This window comes from Muntiacus reevesi, chromosome 5, assembly GCF_963930625.1.
Source record: "Muntiacus reevesi chromosome 5, mMunRee1.1, whole genome shotgun sequence".
Taxonomy (NCBI): Eukaryota; Metazoa; Chordata; class Mammalia; order Artiodactyla; family Cervidae; genus Muntiacus; species Muntiacus reevesi.
In genome coordinates this window covers 52,216,951-52,243,623 of record NC_089253.1, presented here as the reverse complement: position 1 = coordinate 52,243,623, position 26,673 = coordinate 52,216,951, and the positions used below count along the sequence as shown (strand labels likewise).

Genomic DNA, 26,673 nt, shown 5'->3' with positions numbered 1-26,673 from the left:
TACAACATGAATTAAATATATTATCTGTCTTTATGCTGAGTCACAGGACATTCACAGTACAGTGGTGGGGGGGGGGGGGCGGAATTATGGGGAAGCCAAGACCCTCTAGGGCCGCTCTTCAGGTGGAAAGGGGTTGGGCAGGCGGCCTGGCTTCCCTTTGGCCTTGACATCTAAGACCCAGCCCAGTGTTGAGACTTTGGGAATACAAGAGACGTGCTCCATAGGGGGGTAGAGGCGCCTTCTCGGGGGCCACGGCCCTGCACACTCCTGGTACCCTGGGGCTCAGGGTAAGAGCTGACCCCATCCCATCCCACCTTCCTGTACCTCAGACTATGGGCGCGGTCTCCTCTGGGCATGGGGAGGCTCCAGACAGGCCAGAGCAAGGACAGAGCCACGGACACTGGGGAGGAGGAGGGAGGCTGTGCCAACACCACAGGGCTGGGGCCCGCCTGGCACCAGGCTCAGGGTGAGCCTGCACACCCAGGAGCTGCCCGCTGGATGCTGGTGCAGGGCGGACCCACCAGCACCTGGGGATGATGAGCAGGAAGAGCTCTGGGGAGAGGGCAGACAGGTAGAAGCGGGAGGCAGAGCTCCCAGGGCAGTGCGTGCTCTCCTGCCTGCAGTTTAAGGCAATCCCGCTCAGACTGGGGGGAGGGCGGGCTCCTCCAAGCTTCAGGAGCGCGACTGGGGGCCAGGGTCCCAAGGGACTCGGCTGGGCCCCCAGCAGCACACAGGGCCCCTGGCGAGGAGCTGAGCGATGGGAGAGGGGGTGTGGCTCTGTGTGGCTCTGTCCCTTGCAGACACCCGCCCCCTCAGGTGGGAGGGGCTTTGGCACAAACATAGGCACCCAGGGTTCCAAGGTCCCAGACAAAGTGCCATGTCGCTTCCTGCCCTTGGAGGGGAAACTGGGGGAAGAAGTGCGGGCTCCCAGGGGGCCTGAAAGCGTCTCAACCAAACTGGTGAGGCAGGCAGGCCCCCAGGAGGTCGGGGGGCACGGTGGTGCCCGTGTCCAGGGCACAGCGCTCAGCTCGGCCTCTGGATTCCCCGGTCCGTGTGGGCTCCCCGTGGGTGCCCGAGGGCTTCAGGATGGGAAAGTGCCTGAGGTCCTCTCTGCCCAACGCCTCTTCCCAAGGAAGCAGCTCATGCCTGGCCCCAGGGCAGGTGGTGGAGGGGTTGGTGTCTGGGCCAAGGCCACCGGGGAGGCATGTGGGAAGCAGGGAGAGGAAGCAGCCACGGCCAGCAGGGCTGCCCGAGGTCTCCTGGGCCAGCCACTAGCCCACACTCGTCTGTCCTCCGAGGCCATGTGGGCCCCATCCCGCCGCAGCTGTGCATGGAGTGACCTCTTGCCCCTGGGCCACAGCAGGTCGGGCACAGCTCAGAAGATGCTCTGCCGACGGTTTTTCCCTCGCCCTGGAAAATGGAAGGAAAGATGTGGGGCTGCAAGGAGCAGGCAGGGGCCAAGTTCGCCTGAGATCAGCAGAGGCGGACTGCTCTGCCAGAGCCAGCAAGAGTATGAGCTCGGGAGCCGGTCAGTCCTGAAGTCTAATCCCATCCCTTCTGCTCACCAGCTGTGTGAAACTGCAACTCAACCTCCCAGAGCCTCAGTCTCCTTGCCTGAGAAATGGGGAGTGCTAGCCAATGGTATCAACTTCAAGGAAAATTTTAGGATTAAATAAGATGCTACGTGGAAAGCACTTATCACATCTGAGGCCATCAGCTAGCCTGGAAATAAGCACAGTTCTCCCAGGATAGAGGCTACATACAGAGCTCAGAATTTGCCGAGAGAAGGCACCAGGAAATGGGCGCACCTTCCTGGGGCTACTGTCAGATGTGTTGTTCTGTCTGGACTGGGGGTTGAGGAGGAACACACAGGGAGGAAGCCTGGGCAGGAGATAGGGAAACCGGCCCTGCCCTGCTCCCTGCAGGCCCCCGGAAGAGAGGATCCCCCGTCTCCCGGCCCTATCTCTGTTCCTCGGGGAGGCAAGCGCTGCCCGCCCTGGCCTCCTCTAATAGGGGCGAGCGGTGGGGAGGACAGGCCCCTACCTGGCTGCTGGAAGGCCAGGCCCCGGTAGCCAGGGTCCTTCTGGAGCTGGATCTCCTTCAGGGAGAAGAGGGAGGCGGCTGTGGGCAGAGAGGGCACAGGCCGGGAGATGGCTCAGTGAACAGGTCTCGCTCCTGCAGTCTGCGGCCCCTCGCCCATCACGCGCGGGGAGCTGGGGGCACCCCTTCAGTCGGGGCTGTCAGCCCCAGGATGACCGGGTTTGCTCCCCTCGTTATGAAGGAAAACCCCGGGAGGGGGAGCCAGGATGCTCAGCCAGACCTGGGCCCTGGGCTCTGGGCTCTGCTCCCTCCTCCCCCAGACCCGCTGCCCCGCTCCCGGGTCCAGGGAGGCCCCCCAGCCTCCCCTTCGCACTCACTGTCTTCAAGCTGGTGCACACGCTCCCCCAGAGACCGGAAGTAGGGGTGCCTCAGTGCCTCCTCTGCTGACACGCGGCTCTTGGATTCATACTGAAAGGCAGAGGGGGGCAGCTGCAGGGACCTCTAGGCTAAGTCCCCTGGCCCAGATGGAGGGCCAGTCTGACCTGAGCAACCCCTGGGGTCAGTTGCTAGCCCAGCTCAAGACCAGCCCAGAGTCCAGGGTCCCAGGTCCCCAGCCGCCAGGAGAGAACCAGACGTGGGACCTAAAGAGGATGATCTCCTTTGGGGATGGAGACACAGATGTGAAAGCATACACAGCTGTAACGTGAGTACCAGCAATACTAACAAGGAACAGCAACCACCACCCTTGCCGTGGGCTTACGCAAGACACGCACCATTCAAAGTGTCTTCAACAACCTCACTTTATCCATCTTACAAGGTGTGACTGCTTCTACTGTGCAGTTGAGCGAAGCGAGGCACAGCTAAGTTCTGTAACCCGCCCACAGCTACGCAGCTAGGGTTTGAACTGGGGTTTCCGTTTGGAGCACGCCCGCTCTGAAGTCTGGGGAGGCCGGCACTCCTCTCATGCTGGGGGCTAGGGGTCCCAGGGAGCCCCAAGCCGGGCCCAGGGCTGGGGCTGGGGGCCAGGGGGTCGTCCTGAGGCTCAGCTCTCTGCCTGCCAGGCCCCGGCCAGCAGGGAGCACACTCACCAGGAGGAGTCCGCTCAGGAGGTTGATGCCGTCAGGGTCCAACCTGCGGGAGGAAGGAGCTAGTGCAGGCCTATGGGGGTGCGACGGGCCCTGAGGCCACTTCCCCGAGGGACTGTGAGGACCACAGCGGACAGGAGCGGGGAGGACGGGCTACCTGGGAGCATGGCTGAGGAGCGGCTGCGGGAGGTACCGGGGGAAGTTGTAGGCTCGGAACTCGGACAGGGCCATCACCCCGGGCCACGTCTCTTCCGTGGGGGTCCCTGGGGAGATGAGAAGGGGTTGGGAGGGTGAGAGGCCAGGGCCGAGGGCGACGTCGGGTGGGGGGCAAGGGAGGAGGTGGGGGCAGAGAGTGGCCGAGGCCACCAGGACCCCCACCCTGGAGGATCTTGCCTAACCCAGGAAGCGTCCATGCTGGACGGGGTGCTGGTGCCCCCTCGAGGTGAGACGGAGGGAGCGGCAGGAGACTGACCGAGGAGTCGGAAGATGAGGTGTAACTCCTCCTTGACCGTGGAGCCGGGGAAGAGCGGCCTCCCTGTGGCCATCTCGTAGTGGATGCAGCCCACACCCCTGTAGGAAGTGATGGGCAGGGCTGGCGTCAGCCTGGGGCTCCTTGCACCCGCGCTCCCTGGAGCTGTTCCCCCGAGATCCACCACCACGGAGGCTCCAGTGGGTCACGGCATGGGGGTGGGGGCCCAAGGAGGCCGAGGCCCCTAGCACAGCACTGCCCCCCCTGCAGTCTCCAGGACGCTTTGAGCTCTCCCCCTTTCACTCTGTAGGGTTTGTGTCTGCATAACCAGCACTCCTGTGGCGGCTCTTCAAGCTGCGCTATCTCATACTTTGTCCATTGTGTACCCGCACGGAAAGAGAGAATTCCACAGATCCACTCTCCAAGAAAACCCCTGCAGACCGCAGAGGCCATTCATCGCAGACCTGTGTTTTACCTGGAAACTTGGGCCAACTTTTCATTCTACACTGAATCCTGTGTGTGTTAATTTTAACACAAAAAGCATGCATCCCTTCTAAATTTTTCAGCAGAACTGATGCTTGGGGAAGATTCATCATATGCACTGTGGGGGCCCTCCTGCACCCTCTGGTGACCCACTATGTGCTCCTGGGGGGTATTTCAGAAGCACAGCCCAGCACAGTCTGTTGAGAACCAGGGAAACCCCAATGTAGCTCTGACTTAGTTCTCTGACATCCACTTCAGTAGGATGCCACATAGCTTTTATTCAAAGGTTAGACAGCCCTTTGAAGAAGCCTGAGGGGCAGCAGAGGCAAGTCGGGAGGTCCCACAGGCCAGCTTACCACATGTCGAGGGGGGTGGAGTACTCCGTGGACCCCAGCAGCACGTCAGGGGGCCTGTACCACAGGGTCACCACCTCATTGGAGTAGGTCTTCGTGGGCACTGACTTGGCCCGGGCCAGTCCTAGAAGCAAACCGTCACTGCACCTCCCCGCTCCACGGCACCCGCATCCCAGAGAGACTGTCAGGTCCTCCCAGTCCCGCAGGCTCTGGCCCTCACCAAAATCAGCCAGCTTCAGCTCCCCTCTCTCGTTGATGAGCAGGTTCTGGGGCTTCAGGTCCCGGTGCAAGATCTTGCGGCGGTGGCAGTAGGCGAGGCCCCGGAGCAGCTGGAACATGAAAATCTGGAGGGAGAGAGGGAAGGGGGCAGCCAGAGGCGGGAGCACGCCCCGAGGCAGGAGCACGCCCCACGGCGGGGGGAGCGAGGGGGCCTGCACCTCTGCCCCGGGGCTGGCACGGGGTGGGGGACACGACCCAGTGCAGGTGAGGTACTGGAGGCTATCTGGTTCTCCCGCCCACCTGGACTCCCTGTCCTCGGCCCCAGCCAGAGGGGAGGGCACCGGGCAGGCAGAGGAGGCAGGAGAGTGGGCAGGAGAGAGCACTCTAGCGGGGAGCTGAGAGGGGCCACTGTGGGTCGGGAAGCGCGCCCGGTGTGCACACACAGAAGAGGCCATTCACTCCTCCCAGCTTCCCCGGAAGCTCCTCTTCACCCTGACAGGGAACTCGTGCTCTCAAGTGACAGACGTGCTAGAAGCGGGGAGGGTTATAACGGCCCCGGCGGGGGTGGTCCCTGAACAGACGTGTTGGAAGTGGGGAGGCTTACACCGGCCCTGGAGGGGCGGTCCAGAAACAGATGTGCTGGGAGCAGGGAGGGTTATACTGGCCCTGGGGGGGTAGGGGGAGGGGGGCGGTCCATGGACAGATGTGTTGGAAGCGGGGAGGGTTACACCAGCCCTGAGTGGGGGGCGGGCGGGTGGTCCATGGACAGATGTGTTGGAAGCGGGGAGGGTTACATCAGCCCTGGGCTGGGGGCGGTCCATGGACAGATGTGTTGGGAGCGGGGAGGGTTACGCCGGCCCTGCGGGGGAGGCTCTCACCTTGACGTTGTGCATGCTCATGAGGTTCCCACAGTGGTCCAGATACTGCTTCAGGTCTCGGTCCTGGAACACGGGGCCTGGCTCAGCCACACGCTGACCGATCGCTGGCCAGAAGCCCTCCCGTAGGCAGGGCCCAGCCGGCGAGTGGAACGGCCCCGAGCCTGGTCCCTCGGGCGCCCCTGGCTGGGGGCCTCTGGGCACAGGCCAGCCCGCCTGCCGCAGCCCCGAGCCTGGGCCCTCGGGCGCCCCTCGCTGGGGGCCTCTGGGCACAGGCCGGGCCCGCCCGCCGCAGCCCCGCACCTCGGCCCTCGGGCGCCACTGGCTGGGGCCTCTGGGCACAGGCGGGGCCCGCCCGCCGCAGCCCCGCGCACTCACCAGGTACTCAAACACCAGGGTGAGCGAGCGCTCCGTGTGCACGAGGTCGTGGAGCGTCACGATATTGGCGTGCTTCAGGTTCCGCAGGAGAGACACTGCGGGCGACAGGCGCGCCTGAGCCCCGCCCGCCCCTCACCCTCTTCCGGGGACCCGCCTCGGGGGCCCCGCCCCAGCCACGCCTCCCGGCCCCCGGTGCCCCCAGCCCGCAGGACCCCGGGGCGCACCCTCGCGGATGGCGGTGCAGGGCGCCCCCTCCTCGTGCTCCAGCCGGATCTCCTTCAGGGCCACGAGGTTCTCTGTCAGTTTGCTGCGCCCCTTGAAGACCGTGGCATAGGTTCCCTGGGAGCAAGAACCGCACTCAGGGCCGGCTCTCCTCTGCCAAGCGCCCTCCTCTCTGTGCCTCTGCCTAGGCCGTGACGTGGGCCAGACTGCCCCGCCAACTGCAGGGGGAAATGGCAGCCCACTCCAGGGTTCCTGCCTGGGAAACCCCACGGACAGAGGAGCCTGGTGGGCTACAGTCCATGGGGTCGCAGAGAGGCGGACACGACTGAAGTGACTTGGCATGCACGCCCTGCCTACCCTCCCCACCCTCTACCCTTCACTGAAACTCCCTTTCCTCCAAAGCCCGCTTGTCTGTGAAGCTGTCCCTAATTCCTCCCTGGTCAGAAGGAACGTCTCTCCTGTAAGCTCCCAGCAGGCGAGGTGCCCGTCTGTTACAGCACTAGCTTTTTCTTCCTTATATTCTGTCACTGTTTACAGGCAGGTCTCCTCTGGCTTCCTAGAAGGATAGGGCTACACCCTCCTCCTCTCTGTAAACCATTGCCCACCTCCAGCCAGGAACACAAAGGCCAATGCAGTAATAATGGAAATAGCCAGTAAATACACGGCACAAAAGCTTATTCTAGGGACCTCCTCAGACCTCACAGCACCCCATGAGGTAGAACAGTTACCACTTCCACTGACAGAGGGGGAAACCAAGGCATGGGGAAGGGGGGTGGTCACCCCAGACCTCACCCCAGGCCACACAGCTAGCCAAGAGTGGAGCTGGGACATGATCCCAGGCATGAAATACTTGCAGAATAAAAAGACTGCACTCTGCCCTAGAGTCCATCAGCCACTCCATCCTCAGGGCCTCTGCCAGGACCTGGGCCCACCTTAACACCTGCCAAAGGCAGAGCCAGACAGACTGCATGGCCAAGAGCGTGGATGGCAGGAGCTGTGGGCAGGGGCGTGAGCACAGACCAGGGGAGGCTGGGGAGACCCCCTTCCTCCTCCTCGCCATCCTGCCTGGCAACCTGGCCTCTTACCTCTCCCAGTTTGTCTAGTTTCACGTATGTTTCCAGTTTCCCAAAGCCGATATCTGACTGAGAGAGAGACAAAGGGTCGGTGAGCCTGGAGGCCCCTGCATACAGTCAACCTCCCTGCCCCGGGCTCCAGGTGGGAAGGGAATGAGACCCTGTGGGTCTGAGGTGAGCAGGGGAGGGCAGTGCCAGTCGTTCTCGCCCCTTCTTCTCTCTGTCCCTGGGGGTGAGTTACTTTCTCCCATGGCAGTGCAGGGACCCAGGGTGTTGGCCTGGGATTGCCCCACGCCTTCATCATCTGTCTCCATCCTGCTCAGAAGCCCCTCAAGGACAGGAACCATGCCTTTTTTGTCACCGCACCTTGAGTGTCCAGCTCAGAACCCACCTCCCTACAGCCTCCCATCAGCACATTTGCTCTCACTCAGCACTACCCAACCCTTAAAAGAACGGATTCCCGGGACCCACCACCCAGAGTGTGATTCTGTAGGCATCTGGACGGGGGATCAGAATCTGTGTATTGTAAGATGCTCCCGAGGAAATCTGACAGGCCAAGACTCGGAAACACATGCCAACTTGCTTACTGATCTCATCTCAGTGAAGACTCTGGAACCCAGAGTGGGCTTGGAGTCCAGCTCCATCACTGGTGGGACCCAACTAGGGAATGGAGGTTGACAAAGGAAGATCTGCTGTGGGAATCCTCCCTGACCAGCAGGTGGCGCCAGAGGCCCAGAAACCTCCCAGGAAACCGCTGCAGGCCTCAGCTGGGACAGGCAAATCCAGGACCATGCAGAGGAGTGGGTGGCCATTCTGGTGACCTCTGACCCTCTTAGGACTCACCAGGGAGGCGCGGCGGGACATTCGGGTGGGCAGTTTGGGCAGGTCTGGGCTCTCCAGCTGCAGCTTCTGTAGGAATTCCTGGGGCAGGCGGATGTCCATGGGCAGAGAGAGCCTCTTACTGATGTCCTGCAGGGGCCAGGATGAGACAAGGTGTCCGAGTTTGCTCCCGGGTAGCCAGGGCTTGTGGGGCCTGCATCTCCCACCCTGGGTCTCGCTTTCCCTGTGAACAATCCTGGCAGGATTGAATCATGGGTGGCGATTGCATCAAAGTTGTGCTCAGAGACAAACATGAACATCCAGATGGTGCTGGGTGATTTCAGGAGGTCCCTCGTGCTCTCTGGGCCTCAGAGTCACCATCTGTAGCATGAGATTCCTGTAGACACTGTGCTTTTGTAAGCCTGTTTTTCATACATTTGGACACATGGATATGGGCCATAAGAACAGTAGTCAAATTGTCTAGCCCTTGCTGTGTACCAGGAATGTTCTGAGCATGTGCCATATATTAACTGATTTCATCTTCATCATGATCATTTTAACATAAGGAGACTGTGTTATGCAGAGGCTGAGTAACCTGCTCGAAGTTACAGATCTAATCAATAGCAGAGCTGGGATTTGAACCTCTGAAGTCTGTCACCAAGGCAAACCTTCCTGGGCATACACACTTGTGGATGTGTCTCTCATCACATCCATAGCATAGAGTCCGGAGCACCTCACCTCCATGGAGAAGCGGCGTTGGTTCTGCCGCCGGTACTGCACGCCTGGGGACGGCTGCCCACGGTCCTCCCCACTGTCTGTGGGGGAGAAGGTGCTGGACTCTGGCTGGGGGTCTCCACCAAGAGGACCAAGCTGTAGGTCTGAAGGGAGAGGCATCAGCTACCCTCCCGGCCTCTGCCCCGGGGTGGGGGCAGAGTGGGGAGTCCAGTCTACCCTGACCTCTGTCCTTCCCCACCAGGGCCAGTCGTGCTGGTGTGTGGGAGGGCAGGGGAGAGGAGGGGTGGGGAAAGGGTCCCAGACCCCTCACCCTCGTTGCGCCGGTTGTGGAGCTGGTTGAACTGCTCTGTGAACTCCGCCAAGGATTCCTCGATGGTCTCCGTGCGGGGCACGGATAGGGAGAAGCGGCGCTTAAAGTTCTTCATCTTGTTCATGATCAGCAGGGAAGAGCAGCGGGTCCTGGGACAGGAGATGTGAGAACGGTGAGAACGGGTGAGAACGGATGAGAACAGTGAGAACGGTGAGAACGGGTGAGAACGAGTGAGGACGGATGAGGACGGTGAGAACGGGTGAGGACGGATGAGAACGGTGAGAACGGGTGAGGACGGTGAGGACGGGTGAGAACGGATGAGAACGGGTGAGGACGGGTGAGGACGGATGAGAACGGGTGAGGACGGTGAGAACGGATGAGGACGGGTGAGGACGGTGAGAACGGATGAGGACGGTGAGGACAGGTGAGAACGGATGAGAACGGGTGAGGACGGTGAGAACGGATGAGGACGGTGAGGACGGGTGAGAACGGTGAGGACGGGTGAGAACGGATGAGAACGGGTGAGGACGGTGAGAACGGGTGAGAACGGATGAGAACGGATGAGAACGGGTGAGGACGGATGAGAACGGATGAGAACGGGTGAGGACGGTGAGAACGGATGAGGACGGTGAGGACGGGTGAGAACGGATGAGAACGGGTGAAAACAGATGAGAACGGGTGAGAACAGTTGAGAACGGGTGAGAACAGGTGAGAACGGATGAGAACGGTGAGAACGGGTGAGAACGGAAGAGAACGGGTGAGAACGGATGAGAACGGAAGAGAACGGGTGCGAACGGATGAGAACGGATGGGAACGGGTGAGAACGGATGGGAACGGGAGAGAACGGTGAGAATGGATGAGAACGGACGAGAACGTGTGAGAACAGGTGAGAACGTGTGAGAACAGGTGAGAACGGATGAGAACGGTGAGAACGGGTGAGGACGGTGAGAACGGGTGAGGACGGGTGAGAACGGATGAGAACGGGTGAGAACAGATGAGAACGGGTGAGGACGGTGAGAACGGATGAGAACGGGTGAGAACGGTGAGAACGGGTGAGAACAGATGAGAACGGTGAGAACGGGTGAAAACAGGTGAGAACGGGTGAGAACAGTGAGAACGGGTGAGAACAGATGAGAACTGGTGAGAACAGTGAGAACGGGTGAGAACGTGCAGTGGGTCTCGTTGACACCAAATGAGAATCCTGGGTCTTCCCATCAAGCTCTGACAATCACCCTGCACTTGGGGGCCAGGGCGACATGTTGCTAACCATCTTCCTTCCTGGGAATCTTATCCCCTCTGGATTCCCTGCCCTTGGGGAGATATTCACAATGTATAACAGGAAGCAGAGAAAGGTATTGCTCATAATAGTGGCTTGATGTGCCAATAGGATCCTGAAGGTCTCCCCAGGGCCGGACAGTAGCCTTTTAGCTGCTGGAGGCCTAGAGAGTTCTGGAATGAGGCTGGGGGGCAGGGGGGACACCAGAGCCAGGTGGCCCCTGGGCCAGCAGCTCTTTACCAACTTAGGTGGAGGAGGCCGAATATGTCAACAGCCAGTAAGCCTAAATGATGGATGTCCGTAAGCTGAACGTACCTTAGCCTACACCCTTGTAATGCAGTCTGGCCCAAACATTTTCATCCTAATACTGATACCTAGAAGCCCCTCTCCAGTTTGCTGTGAGTTCCCTGGAGGCAGGAAAAGAGAGGAAAGGGATGAGGGGAGGATGTGTGCATCTGAGCTGGCCCTCCTCCCATCTCTCCTGCTGAAATATGAGAGGTCTGGAGCAGCTGAATGTCTCAGGGCAAAGGCAGAAATTTGCGGAAACAGACAGGGCCCCCTGGGGAGAGGACACAGAGCACTGTCGGTCCTTCCCATACAGAAGCCAGCAGGCAGGGCATCCACTGCAGTGAAGACCATGAAGCAGCAGGGCGGGCTGTCTGCTCGCCCCAGGACCCCTTCCCCAGCCAGTTCCCTGCCTAGGCTCCGCAGCCGTCTTGGACTCTGAGAAGGGGACACCCTGCTGGCCTCTCAGTGGGACTGGTGCCATTGCTTCTTCACACCGACTCTTCCTTCTCTGTTCTGCCCTGAAAACTCAGAGTGGAGCTGTCACGCCTCCCCTCCCCTTTCCTTCCCTTCCCTCCCCTCCCCTTCCCTCCATGGTTTCATAAGCTTCCAGTGTGTCCGCCTCCTCATTCTGCTTTGCCCACTTTTCCCTCAGCTACAGTGGGGCCAGGATCAAGAGGCCTCACCAGGCACCCCCCGCCCCCGACACCTGCCAAGAAGCCATCAGGGCCAGCCCTGCGAGAAAAGGATAACCTTGCACTCTCTCCAGATTTCACCCATGCACCAAGCATGGCCCCTCCCCAGAGGATGCTCTCAGCACTGTCACTGGCCAGTAACCAGTTGCCAAGGCAACCAGGCCCCTCCTGAATCCTGGTTTAAGGGATGATGGGTCAGTAATGTTTACTTTGCCTAATGATCACATCCTTCTGTCCTCAGCCAGACTGGAAAGGGTCCTTCCCCTGGCTCCTGGCTGCCCCCAGAGGCAGCTAAGTTGAGACCCTCCAGCTCTCCTGAGCCCAGAACCCCTGCTTCCTCGGGCTGGCACCTCTCAGAGTATAGGCCTCAGGTCCACACTGCCCGCTGAGCCTATCTCTGCCACTGGGCCCTGAAGTCTCACTCAGTTCAGCTCAACAAACGAAGAGCCAGGCCCTGGGGCTAGTGGTGAGTGAAGGCTGGTCCCTATTCTCAAGGGACTTGGGGCTGCGAGGGCTCCTGAGGTAAGAAGGTAGCCGAGAACTCCTCTTGCAGCTTCCCTGCAAACCTCACCAGCCTGGAACTTCCCTGCTTCTCCATCTCCAAGCTCATCCCCATCAGTCAACCTCAGCCGCTCCTCCAGGCTCCGTGTGATGTCCCGAGCCCACAGTCTGCAGGATTCTCATGGACAGAAAGCTCCCAGAGGCTGCCAGCCACCTCACTCTTGTGTGGAGCTCGCAGGGAAATGGGAGCAGGAACGGGGGCTTCCTGATGGAGGCAGCATGTAGGTTCCAGTGACAGGAGGACCTCGACATGCCCTGCGTGTTTGCTCACACCTCCCACACGACAGGAGAGTGGAGATCTCCCCCTTGCACAGACCACCTGTTTACAAGTTGGCTGAACATCAACATCAGCAAGGAGCGTCAGAAAAAATTCCGATTCCTCGGTTTCACTCTCAGATTCTAGAACTGAGGCTCTGAGGGTGGTGCCTGGGAAAATGTGTTTTTAAAAACCATCCCCAGTGGTCTGAACATTGGAGCCATGGTTGGGAAGTAGCTGAGGTTCAGGTAAGGGATGGACTCTGCCCAGGTTTCCAGATGGCCCTAATGTGCTGAGATGGGGAATCCAGGGGGTGGAGGAGCCACAGGAAGGTGGAGTGAACGCTGGGCGGAGCGTGAGACCTCCCCAGGAGGGGAGGAAATGACTGCACTGCACAAACTGATGCCCCAAGCTCAGTCGTGGTCATCCTAGTGGGTGGGGGAACTGGGCACTGGGCTTCCTGAGGTCTGTGTTCCGCCAGGGGGGGCCAGTCATGCCCTCTTCCAGAAACAGGGCTTCCCATAAAGCCGTCGTACAGTCTGGGATTTATGGGATGGCAGGTTGAGTTGGTGACTCAGGAATCCACCAGGAGCTGCCATAAATCTGATGCCCTTGCTCTTGCCTGGAGGGGAGGGGGAGGGAAACTCATCAAAAGCCTTGTGGGAGGGAAGTCCCCAATTTCTACAAGACAAAGGAGAACCAGCCTGAATTCCACCCGTCCTTCTCATGGCTAAGTTGGGAGCAAGGAGCCACCAGTGGGACCAGGAGGCATGGAAAGAGTGAAACTGGAGACTTGAGCGGGAATGCGGAGCCAAGCGATGCAGACGACACGGGGGACCAGCTGCTCTCAGCGGCCTGAGAAGAGACAGAGAGGAAGTGGCTGCGACTGCAGCAGCAGCGATGGGGGCGAGACATCAGGCTGGGCCTCCTGATGGCGGCCGGGGAGCAGGCGGCGGTAACCACGCAGAGAGTGGACGCTGCTCTCCGATGGGGACAATTGGGGCATTGAACCCAGCAGGGCCTGAGTGCGACAGGGCAGACTGGGCAGTGAATGATCTGTTGTTTCCTAGCTCAGGACACAAGATGCCTCTGTCACTTCTTTCTTGGGAGCGTCAGCTCCTCAGATTTGAGGGTCAAGGGGGAAGGGAGACAGGAAAAAGGCCAGTTACCTTCGTGCAGTCGGCCCCTCACCCGCATCAGGGGACAGAACGGCTCAGTGTCACCCAGCCTGAAGCCAGCCCAGGGCTGGGCACAGTGTGGCCTTTGTCCCCAGGGCCAGGGAGCCATCTGGGGCTGTCCCCGGGCAACCGGTGCCAGGGGAAGAGGGAGATGCGCGTTCAGAGATGCTGGCCTGGCTGGGTGTGGGGGTTGTTGAAGAAGCAGTCCCCCTCGGGAGCTGCAGAGATGGAAGGCAGACCCTAGCCCTTCTTCCTGCCCAAGTGAGTCCATTAAGTTCTTGCCTAACTGCCATCACTTCCTCCTGGCACACACCAGCAGCCAGAGAAGTGCCAGAGAAGTGCATCCCACAGGAGGAAGGGGGAGCTGGGCCAGGAGGACACTGACACTTCTCCGGAGGCCGCCGTGAGAAAGGGCTGGGCTTCTGGAATGCTAGCCGGAGTGGGCACTCACAGAGCCAGCATCCCAATCCTCTCTGGCTCCCAGAGGGGAACTGACTTGCTCAAAATCATGCAGCAACTTCCTGGCTGTTGCCAAGTGCACAAACTCCGTGACCGCACCGCTCCTTTCTTCTCCTAGCTGGAACTTCCCCCCTGCCCCTCCAGAGGCCCAGCTTGTAAGAGCTGTTCTCTGCCTCCCAGGTCTCCTCCACCCTCACCCCAAATTCAAAGCCAGACAACCCCAGATGGCAGTTCTGCGCTACCACTAGCAGGCCGCTCGTAGTGACGCCATTGCTCATATTTCGGCTCTAGTCTTTCATCCCATGATTATTTATTGAACACCTACTATGTGCCAGGCGCTGTTGCTGACCCTGATAATCTACTTGTGAACAAAACGGGCACTAATCCTGTCCTCATGGTGCTGACACTCTAATGGGGGTGGGGAGAGGTAGCAGACAATATGATTAAATAAAATACACAACATGTTAGATGGTGACAAGTGCAAGGGAGAAAAAACAGGAAAGAGATGGGGTGTGAGTGGCGAGGTGTTGCAGTTTTAAATACGGTGATCAGGAAGTCCTCCTTGAGAAGGTGGCATCTTCTGAGGAAAATTCTGAGAAGGCAGTGGGGAGGGGGCTAGTCGTACAGAATCCGGGGAAGCAGGTAACAGGGAAACGGCAGGTGCAAAGGTCCTGAGGCAGAAGTGAGTTTGGGGTGATCTGGGAGCAGCAGATCATGCTGGGTCCCCGCGGGGTCTGGGAGGGTCTGAGAGGATGAGTGATCTGATCGGGTTTAGGTTCTAACAGGCTCCCTCTGACTGCAGCATGGGGGCTGCAGGGAGGCTGGCCAGGAGGCGACAGTGATGGGGGAGATGGCCGGGTCAGGGCGGCAGAGCGAGGCGGGGAGAAGCGCTGGCTCCTGGGTGTGTCGCAGAGGGGCAGCCGGAGGGATTTGCTGACAGGCTGCAAAGGGAGGGTGAGAAAAGAGCCAGGCGGGGCTCCGAAGGGGGTGGCCTGAGCCAGGGAAGCACGGGCAGCCGCCGTGGGGGTGAGGGGTGCTGGGAGCAGAGGCCTGGTGGGTTTGGGGCACGAGTTTTACATTTGCTGATGTCTGAGTGGGGGTGCTGAGTTGACACAAGGAAGGCACTCAGAAAATGTTAGCTCTCCTCTCTTTCTTCCCTCGGCTTCCGGCACAGATGTAAAAATATATCAGAAAGGAGGCCCATATAAAGCTCATCCTATAACACATATCCCTCACAGACATTCCTACCGTCCATAAGGCGCTTTGAGATCTTGGGGTGGAAGAGGAACAGGAAGCAGGGACGTGGTCAGCGATTGGCAGGCAGGAGCCTCCAGATGGAGGGCAGGGCAGGCAGGAGGGGTCCCCCATGGCTGACACCGCCAGGTAGGGCCCTCCAGCGCCCCGGCAGACAGCGCCCATCCCCGGGGAGGCCACCGGCCTGCAGGCCAATCACCCCCATCCAGGAGGCGCAGAGACGGCAGCTGCTCCCCACCCCCAGGACAACCTCCGCCAGGACCCAGAACTAACCCCCGCCCTCTGGCTGGGACACCTGGAAGACCCAGATGGGCAGACCCTGGAGACAGAGAAGGAGCCTGGCAGAACATCCAGGGAAGCTGGGCCACGGCTCCCTCTCACAGGAGTTTGGCTGCAGGCCGTTGCAGAGGGCGAGGTCAGCTTTACCTCCCAACCTCCAGGAAGCCAGGCTCTGAGATCCCTCAGGAAACCTTATGAGAAGCCCCTTTGCCTTCTTCAATAAAGCCTTCATTTGGACTTCCCTGTGGTCTAGTGGTTAAGAATCTGCCTGTCAATGCAGGGGTAATGGGTTCAATCCCTGGCCTGCAAAGATCCCACATGCTGAGGACCAGCTGAGCCTGTGGGCTGCAATAAGAAAAGCCTGTGCACCGCAGCTAGGGAAAGCTGGTGCCCAGCCACAAACACCCAGCACAGCCAAAATAATAAAGAAATACAGTTTATTTTTTTTTTTAAAGTCCTGATTCGCAGCCTGCAACCCAGGGCCCTTCAGAAGCCGCATCACCCTCCTCTGGGGCTCAGCTCTCCCCACTCCCCACCGTGGCGTGCGGTTCTGGCCCCACATTGCCAGAAGCCTACCCAGGAGGGAACCCTCCTGACGGGCACACTTGTGAAAGTGCGTCATCCATGGGGCCACGGGCAGGACCGCTCATGCCCTCACCGGGCGCACTTCGACCCCCAGGCTAGCTCTGTGGCACACAGCAACCTGGCTGTTTCACCAGCACTTGGAGCACCTACTGAGTTCCAGGCATGCGAGTGCTTTTTCAAGTCCCCCTTTTGCTTTGTTTTCTTTTCAGTCTCAGTCTCTGCAAGCCCAGGGCTAGGAGATGAAGGAAGCAATTTCCAACTGCCCGCTTTCCGAAGCCCCGAGGGTCTGTCCCTCATTCTCAAAGGCTGACCACCAGCTACGGTCCTCATTACACATTCCGCTGCTTGCTTCCTGGCCCTGCCTCGGCCACTCTGGGCCCATGGGCAGGTTTTAAAATAACCAGGGGTCACGGTTGACCAAGTCTGCACACGTCACACACTGGGACTTCAGAGACACCCCTTCCGCCCAGCAGAACCGTGCCTGCAGGGAGCTGGCAGATAGCATCTCTTCCTTCACCCTCTCACTGACCCTGCCCTGCACGGCTTCAGGCTTTAGTTTCCCTAGCTCGCAACAAACCTCAGGGGAAGCCAGTCACCCCATGACCGCCTGGAGCTGGGAGGAAGTGGGGAAGCAGAGGCCCTGGAGCCCTCATCACTAACCTTGCTCCCCAAGGAGCTCCAGCCTTGGGGAGAGGCCATCAGCCCGGGCCCTTCTAAGGGGCCAGGACCCAGTGGACCGTGAGGCCTGTGGTCACCCTGCCCGTGAGCAGATGCTCTGGATGCAGGGACAGAGCTCAGAGATTCCCACAGCTCCTACCAGAATGCGTGGGGGCAGGTGGGGAAGGCCTTCCAGGAGCAAGCTGGACTAACCCGCAGGAAGCCTGTCAGGAGGCGGCTGTCTGGGGCCCCGGGTCGCCCCTCTCCTAGACAAGTGCACCCCAAGTCTTCCCCATGGCAGTGGGGGCAGGGTGGGCTGGGGCAGAGGGGACAGCTTCCGACCAGCAGCCACTGCCCCAGGGAGGTCTGCGCGGGCCTCGGGCGGGCAGGTGCCACAGCAGTGAGGAATGGCACCCTACCTGATGCAAGAGTCCCATCGTGAGGGCCACGTGCTGCCCGGGCCTGCTCCCCAGAAGCCTCTGCGGTTTGGAGTCATGGGAGGAGCCCCAGCTCTCCCACCTACTAGCTCTGTGACTTGGGAAGACCTCAGCATCCTTGTCTGCAAAATGGGGATAATGTCCAACCTCCTATCCATTTGCCACCAGCTATGAGACCTGACTTTCTCAGCTGCCTTCTGATGATGTCAATTCCCCATTTTAAATCCTTCAGTATTAACACCACCCTCAGGAAAAAGTCCAAACTCCAGCGGCCGGAAGACTAGGCCTCTTGTGTTTTGACCCCTGTCTCCTCCTCTCTCTGCTCTCACCCCTGCCTGGAGGGTCCAGCTTTCAAGAACACAGCTGACATTCTCAGAGGAAAGCACCCTCCTGGCCCTGGGAAGGCCTTCCTCGCTTTTCCCTCGGTAAGACTGCTTCCAAACTCAGCTGCTGCTTCCCCTGGGAGGCTGCACATGGCCGCCCCCCCACCCTGGAGGTAAAACGAGATGCCTCCAGACTGACATGTCCTTCAGGGCAAGAGCACGGACTCGGGCAGCTTTGCTTCCGCGGCCTCATGTGGAACCAACCTTCCAGGTGCTTGGCCAGTGTTGGTGGAATGAATGGCCACACCGAACTAGACCACAGTCCGCGCACTGCAGTGGCTCATCTGAGCCTCTCCGCTACATTTAAACATTAGACCCGTTGAAGACAAAGACCTTGACCCCCCAGGACACTCTGTCGGTGTGTAGACCCTTTCTTCCACTCTCAGGCCGGCCAGGTCCTGCTTCTACGTTTGTCTTTTCCTTGTCAGGCCAGCCCCAACTCTTAGCAGGTGGGACTCAGCCCATGTGGGTGGCCTGGCCCTGCCCTCCTCCTGGGGACACGAGAGCAAGCGCAGGGGTCCATCAACCAGCCCAGGACTCCCTGGGACACCTTTCCTCTTTGGTTCTCCTGACTCTCCACGGAAACTGGAACCCAGGGACCGGTGCGCCAGGGACAAGGGGGAAGCCAACCGAGTGTCTGCATCCTCAAGGCTCTAGGCAGACGTGGCCTCCTCCTCATATGCCTCCTGCCACACCCCTCCTGTTCTCTCTGGCCTGAAACTCTGCTGGCCTGGCCACATGGCCCTCACTGGGCCCCCATGGCACTCTAGATGTCCCCAAGCAGCGCGCTTGGCTTGCTGTGCTGTGACTGCTGCCTTGTCTGTCTCCCTGGTTTGCCTGTGGGTGGGTTCAGGGCAAGGACTGGTCTGACTCATCATTACACCCCTAGCCCCTGACACAGAGCTCCGCACTGCACAAACCCTCGAACAAGCAGTGAGCGAATCTATGAGAGCCCAGCTCTCCTGGTTTGCGGAGTGTCTGGAGGTAAGCAGGCCGCCCCGAGGCTGCCAGTTGCCCACTGGACTCCAAGCCTCAGCCGTAAGCTTGGCTCCTTCCCAGGGCAGTGGGGGTGCGGGGCGGGGGGGGGGGGGGGGGGTTGGGGCAGAGACAGCGGCTTCCGGCCCAGCAGCCGCGCTCCCACTGAGGTCTGTGCAGGCCTCGGGGTGGGCAGTTGCCACACTTTGGTGAGGCATAGACAAGGGATGGAGACGATCCTCAAGAGAGGTTCCAGCTGAACATGTGCCGAGTTGGGGCTCCCAGGTCTTGTGGGGAGGGGGCTTGGCAGGCACCGGGGCCCTCCTCCTGGGCTCCCGGCCCCCAGGGGCAGATTTCCAGGGCCTCACGGGTCACGTGTACCACCTAGGCTCAGACCTTGACCCCTACAGATGACCCCTCCTCACCGCAGACCGCTCCATCAGTCCTGCTGATACCCTGTCACTCTTTTTGGCTTCCTGGGGCTCAAGGAATGAAGCCACATATATTATCTTCTGGCATTTTCTCTTTTGGCCTTTTTTGGACACCCAGCCAAGGCTGGCCAGGAATCTCTGGAGAGGTTGTGGATTTCTAAGCGATAAGGTGGGACGAGGCACCCTTCTGTCAGCTCTGGCCCTAGCTGTCCCAGACATCCCAGACCAGATGTGGGAGCAAGGAGCCAGGGCAGGCAAGACCTCTGTCTCCTACATCTGCTTCCAGACCAGGCCCACCCCACCTCCCAGACAGAGGAGACCCTCCTCCACTCCTTTCAGCAGCGTGTCTTAAAGAAAGACCCTCCAGGAAGGCCCCTCACCTACCATCCAGTGTTTTTAAAATTCCAAAGTCGGGAGCCTTTTCTTAAGTGTTCCTTGCCAAATCTCAGTGGAAACAGCTCATCTCTGTTTCCACTCTGTTTGCTTAAGCACAGAGCCTGAGGCCCACCATCCTCTATTTAACCAACAGGAGGAGAAATAAAGAGCACCCAGGTCGCCTGCCCTTTAGTCTTCGCTCATCCAGACTGAACAGCCTGTCAGGGGATCTTAGTTAACATCTCTGGGCTTCCCTGGTGGCTCAGAGGGTAAAGCATCTGCCTGCAATGTGGGAGACCCAGGTTCGATCCTGGGTTGGGAAGATCCCCTGGAGAAGGAAATGCAACCCACTCCAGTACCCTTGCCTGGAAAATCCCATGGACAGAGGAGCCTGGTAGGCTACAGTCCATGGGGTCACAAAGAGTCTGACACGACTGAGAAACGTCACTGGTTTTCTCACCACGCCCAACTTTAGCAACAGAACAGCAGGGGCCTTCAAGCGTGCATCCCAGGGGAACAGCTGTCTCACGATCAGTGAGGGGGCCGGAGGGGAGGGTTTCCCACATCTCCAGACCACATTCCTATTTATACTGCACTCCCTGCACTCGCCACCACCAGTCTGGCCCTGCGATGCCACACCCACGTTCTGAAGGACCCTGGCCAACATTCTCCACCCTTCAGGGCACGCTGGCCTCCTCACACTCAGCGTTACCTCCCTCTCACCAGGCGGGGTCCAGGCAGCCACTGCGGCCACGACCACTGCCCTGCTCCTGTCTGTCTCCAAGGCCCACTCTGGGACACCTCCGAACATCCCGTGCTTTAGAAGTCCCGTCAGCAGCACCCACCGCTCAGAGCTTGGGGGCAGCGCTGGCTTCTGCCAGTCCCGGTCTCCTTATGTCTCCCCTCCCCCAGCCCCTGGTTCTCCAGCTTCCTCCTCCCTCCCCTGTCTGGGAACTCACTTCCTCTACCTGGCCCTGAATGTCACGCCGCTCAGAGTTCCCTCTTTGGTCCTCTGTTCTTCTGCCGCTACGCTCATCCTGGTGACCTCAGGCTTTCCTGCCGTGGAAACCACCACCCACGTGCTGATGACTTCCAGATTCGCAGCTCAGGCCCCACCAAGCCCCTGCGCCTCACACACAGGCCTGAATGCCTGCTGGGCATCTCGGTCTGGATGTTGCCCCAGGGCCTGGGATACTAGGATTACCCCACTGGGCCTAGGACAGTCCCTGAGACAGCAAGCAGTTTGAGATGTGTATTTAAATGAAAAGGCATTTGTGTACAACTTATAAAAGCTGTGTGCTAGACATACATGTGTCATACATGTACACCCTATAAATACATGTAGACAAACACTGTAAATAATTCAGCAGGACACACACATACACATACATACACACTATATATATATATATATTATAGAAGGCTCTAAATTAAAATGCTAACAGTAGTTATCTAACTGGGTGACAGAATTATGGGTGATTTTAATACCTCCTTTTTGCTTATTTGCAGCTTCTAATATTTCCATAATGAACTTTCATTGCTAATGTTAAAAGAACAACACTTCTTCTTAAATGAAAAGAAAGTATTTTTAGATAGAGATTCCAGAACTGTTTGGTGCAAACCTTGGAAGAACTATGGTTATCTAAGCAGGGTGGGCAAGCGTTCCTATAAAGGCCAGACTGCCAGTATTTTAGGCTCTGTGGCCATACGGTCTCTGCTGCCGTCACACAACTCTATCCCCCTAAAAGTACCCACAGACAGGATGGAAAGGAATGCGTGGCTGTGTTCCAGTAAACCTTCACTCGTGGACACTAAAATTCATATATTATGTAATTTTCAAGTGTCACAAAATATTACTTTCATCTTTTGAATTTTTCCCAACCACTTAAACCTATAAATATCATTCTTAGCTCACAGGTCAGACTAATATAGGCTGGATTTGGCCAAGAGCCATGGTTCTTCAAGCCTTGCCGTTGGGCATCAGTGCCTGTATGATGTCTGAATCCCACACCCACGGCTTTGGGAAGTACTTTTTCTCCTCCTGTCTGACAAGGAGGCAGCCTTCCAGGGCTTCCTCATCCACCGGAGCGATGGGAAGGGCCAGCTACCCCGGCCTCAGCTGGGGGAAGGCCCTGCGCTGCAGAGTTTGGAGGATCAAGAGTCCCTCCTGGGGTCTCCAAGGACAGCTCCCCTCGCCAGCAGGATTGGCAAAAGCTAGAACCACAAACCAGCCATCCTGGACGGGGCTCTAGGAACCCCCAGGTCTGGGCCCTCATCTACCAGGTGAAGAAGGGAAGACTCAGAAAGGGGAGCGGCCGGCCCGAGGCCACTTGGACGATGGAGTAGAGCCAAACTAGAACCGAGGGCTTGTGACTCTGAGCTCAGTGCCCTTTCTGCTTCCCGAGGCTAGAAGGGCAGCAAGGGTCTGGCCAGAGGTGGCATTCCCTGCGCCGGGCACCATTATCAGGGACATCAGCCGTCCACTGGAGAGCCACCTTGCCCAGGCAAGCAGCCAGGCAGGTCTGGCATCAGCCCAGAGCATGGCACCCAGCCCAGCCGTGGCAAGGGGTGCTGCCAGCTGAGCTCCGTGCCAGGAACAGGGAGGGGCCTAGGGCCCCCTTTCCTGGCCTCAGCCCATGGCCTGCTGGCAGAGGGGGTCTGGGGACCCAGCACTGCTCATGTCACGAGCGTGATGCCCTCAAGCACAGGGCCTACTCCTTACCTGCTTCCAGGCGCTGGATCCTGCCAGGATGTGGGGAAAGACAGCTATGCCCCCTCCCCCGGGGCCTGCTCTCTCAGCAAGAATCTCCTTTGCTGGGTGGCCAGGGCCAGAGGGGAGAAGCAGCCCTGTTTCCTGAGGGGACCCCAAAGAAAGAAAAGGGGAGGTTCCTTTATGGCAGCGAGGGGTGAGGACAGAAATCATTCTGGAGCTTTGCCAGAGCTTCTCACGATAATGATAACCTGGAGAGGGCGCTTGGGGTAAGGGAGCATAGAAACGTTTTAAGAATAGTTTCCTTCCCAGCTGGGGGCCTGAGCCCTGGCTTCTACAGCGATCAAGGAGAGAGCAGGGTTCTGAGAACTGCCAAATGTGGTCCGCTGACTCTGCCTGCCACCAGCCCTTGGTCACAACACCAGGTAAGGCAAAAGGCGAGCAGTACTGTTGACATTATCTCATCGGAATTCTCACAACCACATGAGGCAATACTGTTTCTCTCTCCATTTTCTAAAGGAGGAAACTAAAACTCGGGTGAGCGAGGTCCTTCACCTAAGGCAACCACTTCCTGAGCAACAGGGGCAGGACTGAACTGACCCCGAAGTCCAAACACTGCCCCCATCCATGACGGGCAAGAGACACACCCTCCACACGCAAAACTGAATGAACATACCAGCGCGCCATCACTAGCAGGCCATCCAGGACTTCCCCCTGGTGGTCCAGTGGCTAAGACTCCGAGCTCCCAAAGCAAGGAGCCCAGGTTTGATCCCTGGTTAGGGATCAAACACGTGCCACAACTAAGAGTTTGCATGCCACAACTAAAGATCCTGCATGCTGCAAGGAAGATCAAAGATCCTCCATGCTGCAACTAAAACCCAGTGCAGCCAAATAAATAAATATTTAAGAAAATTATCGGGTCATCTTGTCTATACCGACCCCTCTATTTCCAGGAAAGACTTAATTTAACATCAGAAGGGTGGGGTGGGAGCACAGGGTGAAACCACTATCCAGAGTTCCCAGTCTCGCCACTGCCCTTCAGAGGTTCAGGCCAATGTCTCCAGACCAGTGTCCTGTCTTACCAGGGCCACTCATGCTGTCAGAGAGCCTGAAGACCCTCTTGAGTTTAAAGGCACTTCTCACCCTGCCACCTTACCACTCCTCCTCTGCAGACAAGACCCTGAAGATGTCAGGAGCTAGGGGGAGCTCTCCTTCCAACGGGAGGTCTGGCTGAGATGCGCCCGCAGTGTCCCTTCTTCCTAGTCTGCTGCTGCGCCATGGGCCAGCTCCTGCCAGGCCAGCCGCTGGCTCTGTCATGATCCTGGGTCCCCGGTGTCTGAGCAGCCACGAGCCCAGCCTTAGCACTGGCTTCTGTGTACGTGCACGGGCACGTGCGCTGGGGCGCCCAGGACAAGACCTTGGTCTGCTCCCACCCCGGAGATGGGAAAGTGCCTACTCAGCAGCTGATGCCAGGAGGGCGAAGGGTCCAGGGTGGACAGGAGAAGAGAAATGTGACTCACGCCCAAAGGGGCAAAGCTAATCGGGTGAGTCTGGATGCAGGCCAGCCACTCCCTCCCAGACAACAGAGCAGAGTTGGGCCCGCAGTTAAGCACTGGGGGAGGGTCTTCTTACCCCAGGGAAGGGAGGCCTGGTGGAGGGCCCTCAGAGCAGGAGGCTGTTAGCTTTCCAGCCCCCAGGGCCCACCTCGCTCCTCTAGGAAGCTGAGATAGAGGGGAGGGTAGAGTCCCACAGCGCAGACCCCTGGGTCCCTCCTGGTAGGTTCTCACCTAACAAGAACCCCACCTAGCCCCCACTCTCTTACACAGGGACTGCCTCCTCAATCTGGAGGAATGGAAAAGACACTGCTAAGGGCCCAGCCTGATGAGATTAGGAAAGCCTGCCTCCATCTCTACCCAAAGCCAGGCACAGTGTGATAACTAGGAATTCATTCCCAAACAACAAATAAAGTCACTGGTTATTTAGCACTTGCCAGGTGCCAGGCACTGTACATTACTTCATTTAATTCGGGTAACAACCCTCCCTGTTATGACCTCCATTTCACTGGTGAGGAAACAGGCTGGGAGAAGCTCGGGAGTTCGCTGGGAGAGAGGAGTCACACAGTGAGCACTTGCTGGGCTGGCCCTCTCCTTTAGATCTCAAACTCAGGGAAGGAAAAAACGAATCAGAGAAGGGATAGGTGGAGACACTGAACAAAAGTCCAAAGCAGGGTGACCCCAGAAAGTAGAGGCCAGACTGGGGTAGGAGCTGCGGGGGGCCAAGCCAGGCACAGGGCCTGTCTACCTGGGCATAGGAAGGTCAGATCACCAGAGGTCAGTCTGGGTCTGCGGGGAAAACAAATGCAGGCATAAAGGCAGCTCCATCTCCTCGAGGCCCGAGGTGGGCGGCATTTCCAAGGCAGGCAGCCTGATCCCATGAGGTCTTAGACCAAGAACTTAGTTGTCCTCGGATCAGGTGCCTCTCTCCCATGACCCGTGGAGAAGCTGGGCTCTGCCTGGCACGGGACAAGTGGGAGCCTCCTTACTCACAGCACCAGATCCATCCTTCCTTCTGCAAGGACCAACATAGAACCAGACAGCTCCGGATTAGGTTGGGGTCTCCCTTGATGGGGGCACAGACTAAGAGCCAGGGGGCTTGAGGTCAGAGGAAGTGGGATCCCACCTATGTGGATCTGGGGAAAGTTGGTGTCCCAGAGTCTCTGCTTCCTCACCATAAAGTGGGATAACAGTAACAGCTGTGGTGGCGCTACTGGTAAAGAACCTGCCTGCAAATGCAGGAGATGTAAGAGACGTGGGTTGGATCCCTGGATCAGGAAGATACCCTGGAGGAGGGCATGGCTTCCCACTCCAGTATTCTTGCCTGAAGAATCCCATGGACAAAGGAGCCTGGCAGGCTACAGTCCATAGGGTCACAAAAGTTGCACATGACTAAAGTGACTTAGCACGCACTCATGCACAAATAATACCTACCTCATAAAGCTGTATGACACACTGCTTGGCACCCAGTAGATAACTGATAAATGGTAGCCACTAGGGCATTAAGAAATCAAATGTAACTTACTGAAAACTACTCTGACTCTGGAAACCCCAATAGGTTTGGGAAGAATGAAGGCTCCTGGCTGGGGGTGGGCAGCCAGAGGGGAGAGTCCCAGGAACCAAGTGGGCGGGGCGTTTGCAAGGCTTGGGGGAGGTCAGGCTCACAGGCTCATCAGCTGCACGGGAGGTGCCTGGAGCTGGGTAACCTGAGACAGAAGCTCTCCTGTGGCAAGGTGACCCTCTCTCCAGAACACCTTGGGATGCAGACCCAAACCTAGAAGCCAGTGTTGCCTGGGCCATCTTTGCCATCCCCCAACCCTAAGCAAGGGGGTCCCAGACCCCCCGCCCAGGTCAGAGGAAAGGCAGGGCGTCTCCGAGGATGTGTCTGTCAGCCAGACATTCCAGCATCCTCGTTCTAAGGATTCTGCTCCCTCAGGCCAGTGTCAAGGAATGTGCTGTGAGCCCCAGCCCAGTGGAAAACACCCCACGAGCACCCTGAATCTCACAGGGCGCTGGCACTGGAGGGCCAGGCCGGTGGTGTCAGTGAGTCACAGGGCTCAGGACGCAACTGGGGAACCGCTGAGGGCTGGGCTGGGGGTGGGGATGAGGTTCTGGGGAGCGGTCTCCACTCAAGCTGTAGGGAAGGAGTTCCGAGAGGATCAAAGGCCCCTGGTGCAGGGTGTTGACCCCAAGCACAGGAGATCAGTCACTGTCTCAACCGCAGGACTCCCACCACAAGGCCTGCAAACAGCTCCAGAAACCCTGGCCCCCAACAGGCAGGAAAGAGAGGCCTCCAGCCAGAGCTGACTTCAGATTTCTGATTCCTGACCATCTCCCCCCGCTCCCCAAGAATCCTTAGGCTACATCTCCCAACTGGCCACCCACCCTTCCCATGACTGCATTAACCCTTTGCCTGTTGTGGCTGGGTGGGCAAGGGGCACTGCTCCTTCGGTTGGCAGGGAGAGAAGAGCCCCCCCCCCCAACCCCCGCACCCCCACACCCCCCCCAGCGCTGGACGCTTCAGGGCTTCACGTGTCGTGTCCTTCCACCTTCACCCTAGGGCCCTGGCCTCCCACCGCGCCAGCCTGCCTCTCCGGAAAGTTCACCGGAGCCCCGAAAGCCCTTCAAGGCGGGGTCTGGTCCCACACTGGCGGGTTCTCCCATTACCGGAGGCTCCTGACCCTTGCCCTTCCCAGAAGGAAGGGAGCAGAGAACGCGCCCGGTTCCCGACCGGGTGAAAAACTTTGCTTCCTAGGAGCTTCGGGGGAGGTCAAAGTGAGTCCCGCTGGAGACGCCCGGGAGGGGCGGCGGACCTGAGAAGGCAAAACAGCCCTCGGTCCTAAGTCCCTGGATGCCGGGAGCCGGCCTGCGCAGGGAGGGCATCGCCCGCCCCCCAGCATGCCGGCCCAGCCGCGCGGCGATCGCCGACTTCCCCGCGTGGCCCTGGAGTCGCCCTACAGCCCCGGCCCCCGAGCAGAAGCAGCCCTGCGCCTTTAAGAGCCGCTGGGTTTACCTTTGCTCCGTTTCCCCGGCGCCGCGCTGCCCCCTCCTCCCGGGCCGCCCGGCCGGCCGCCGCGAGTGGCCCGCGGGACTCACCGCGCGTGTCCTGGGGGCCGCGGCGCGCCGGCTCCCGCCCGCGACCGCCGAGGGGCCGGGCCCTGCGCCCTGCTGGGGTCCCTGCCCGCGCTCGGAGCGGCAGCCGCTGCTCGGGAAAGGTGAGCGGCTCCCGGGAGAGGCTGCAACCTGAGCGGGAGGAGGAGGAG

The 26,673-nt window shown here is 59.0% G+C and overlaps 1 protein-coding gene across 1 annotated transcript; it reads right to left on the bottom strand.

The window, feature by feature from the left end:
• CDK18 (cyclin dependent kinase 18) lies at positions 1 to 26,640 on the bottom strand. The gene is made up of 16 exons (XM_065938247.1): positions 26,507 to 26,640; positions 9,062 to 9,210; positions 8,755 to 8,894; positions 8,041 to 8,166; positions 7,210 to 7,266; positions 6,127 to 6,241; positions 5,903 to 5,997; positions 5,528 to 5,590; positions 4,651 to 4,774; positions 4,434 to 4,554; positions 3,598 to 3,695; positions 3,283 to 3,388; positions 3,129 to 3,171; positions 2,418 to 2,508; positions 2,044 to 2,121; positions 1 to 1,410 (listed from the first exon to the last, which is right to left on the bottom strand). The coding sequence occupies exons 2-16, from the start codon at positions 9,183 to 9,185 to the stop codon at positions 1,376 to 1,378; spliced, it is 1,416 nt and encodes a 471-aa protein (XP_065794319.1). The 5' UTR covers positions 9,186 to 9,210; positions 26,507 to 26,640; the 3' UTR covers positions 1 to 1,375.
• Between the last annotated feature and the right edge of the window lie 33 nt (positions 26,641 to 26,673).

Coding starts and splice junctions, on each gene's coding strand:
- CDK18 (XM_065938247.1), bottom strand. CDS start 9,185: ATGAACAAGATGAAGAACTTTAAGCGCCGCTTCTCCCTATCCGTGCCC. Junction 3,172..3,282: donor CTCCTCAGCCATGCTCCCAG/GTAGCCCGTCCT, acceptor TTCCTCCCGCAG/GTTGGACCCTGACGGCATCA. Junction 2,122..2,417: donor TGTGCACCAGCTTGAAGACA/GTGAGTGCGAAG, acceptor CTCTGCCCACAG/CCGCCTCCCTCTTCTCCCTG.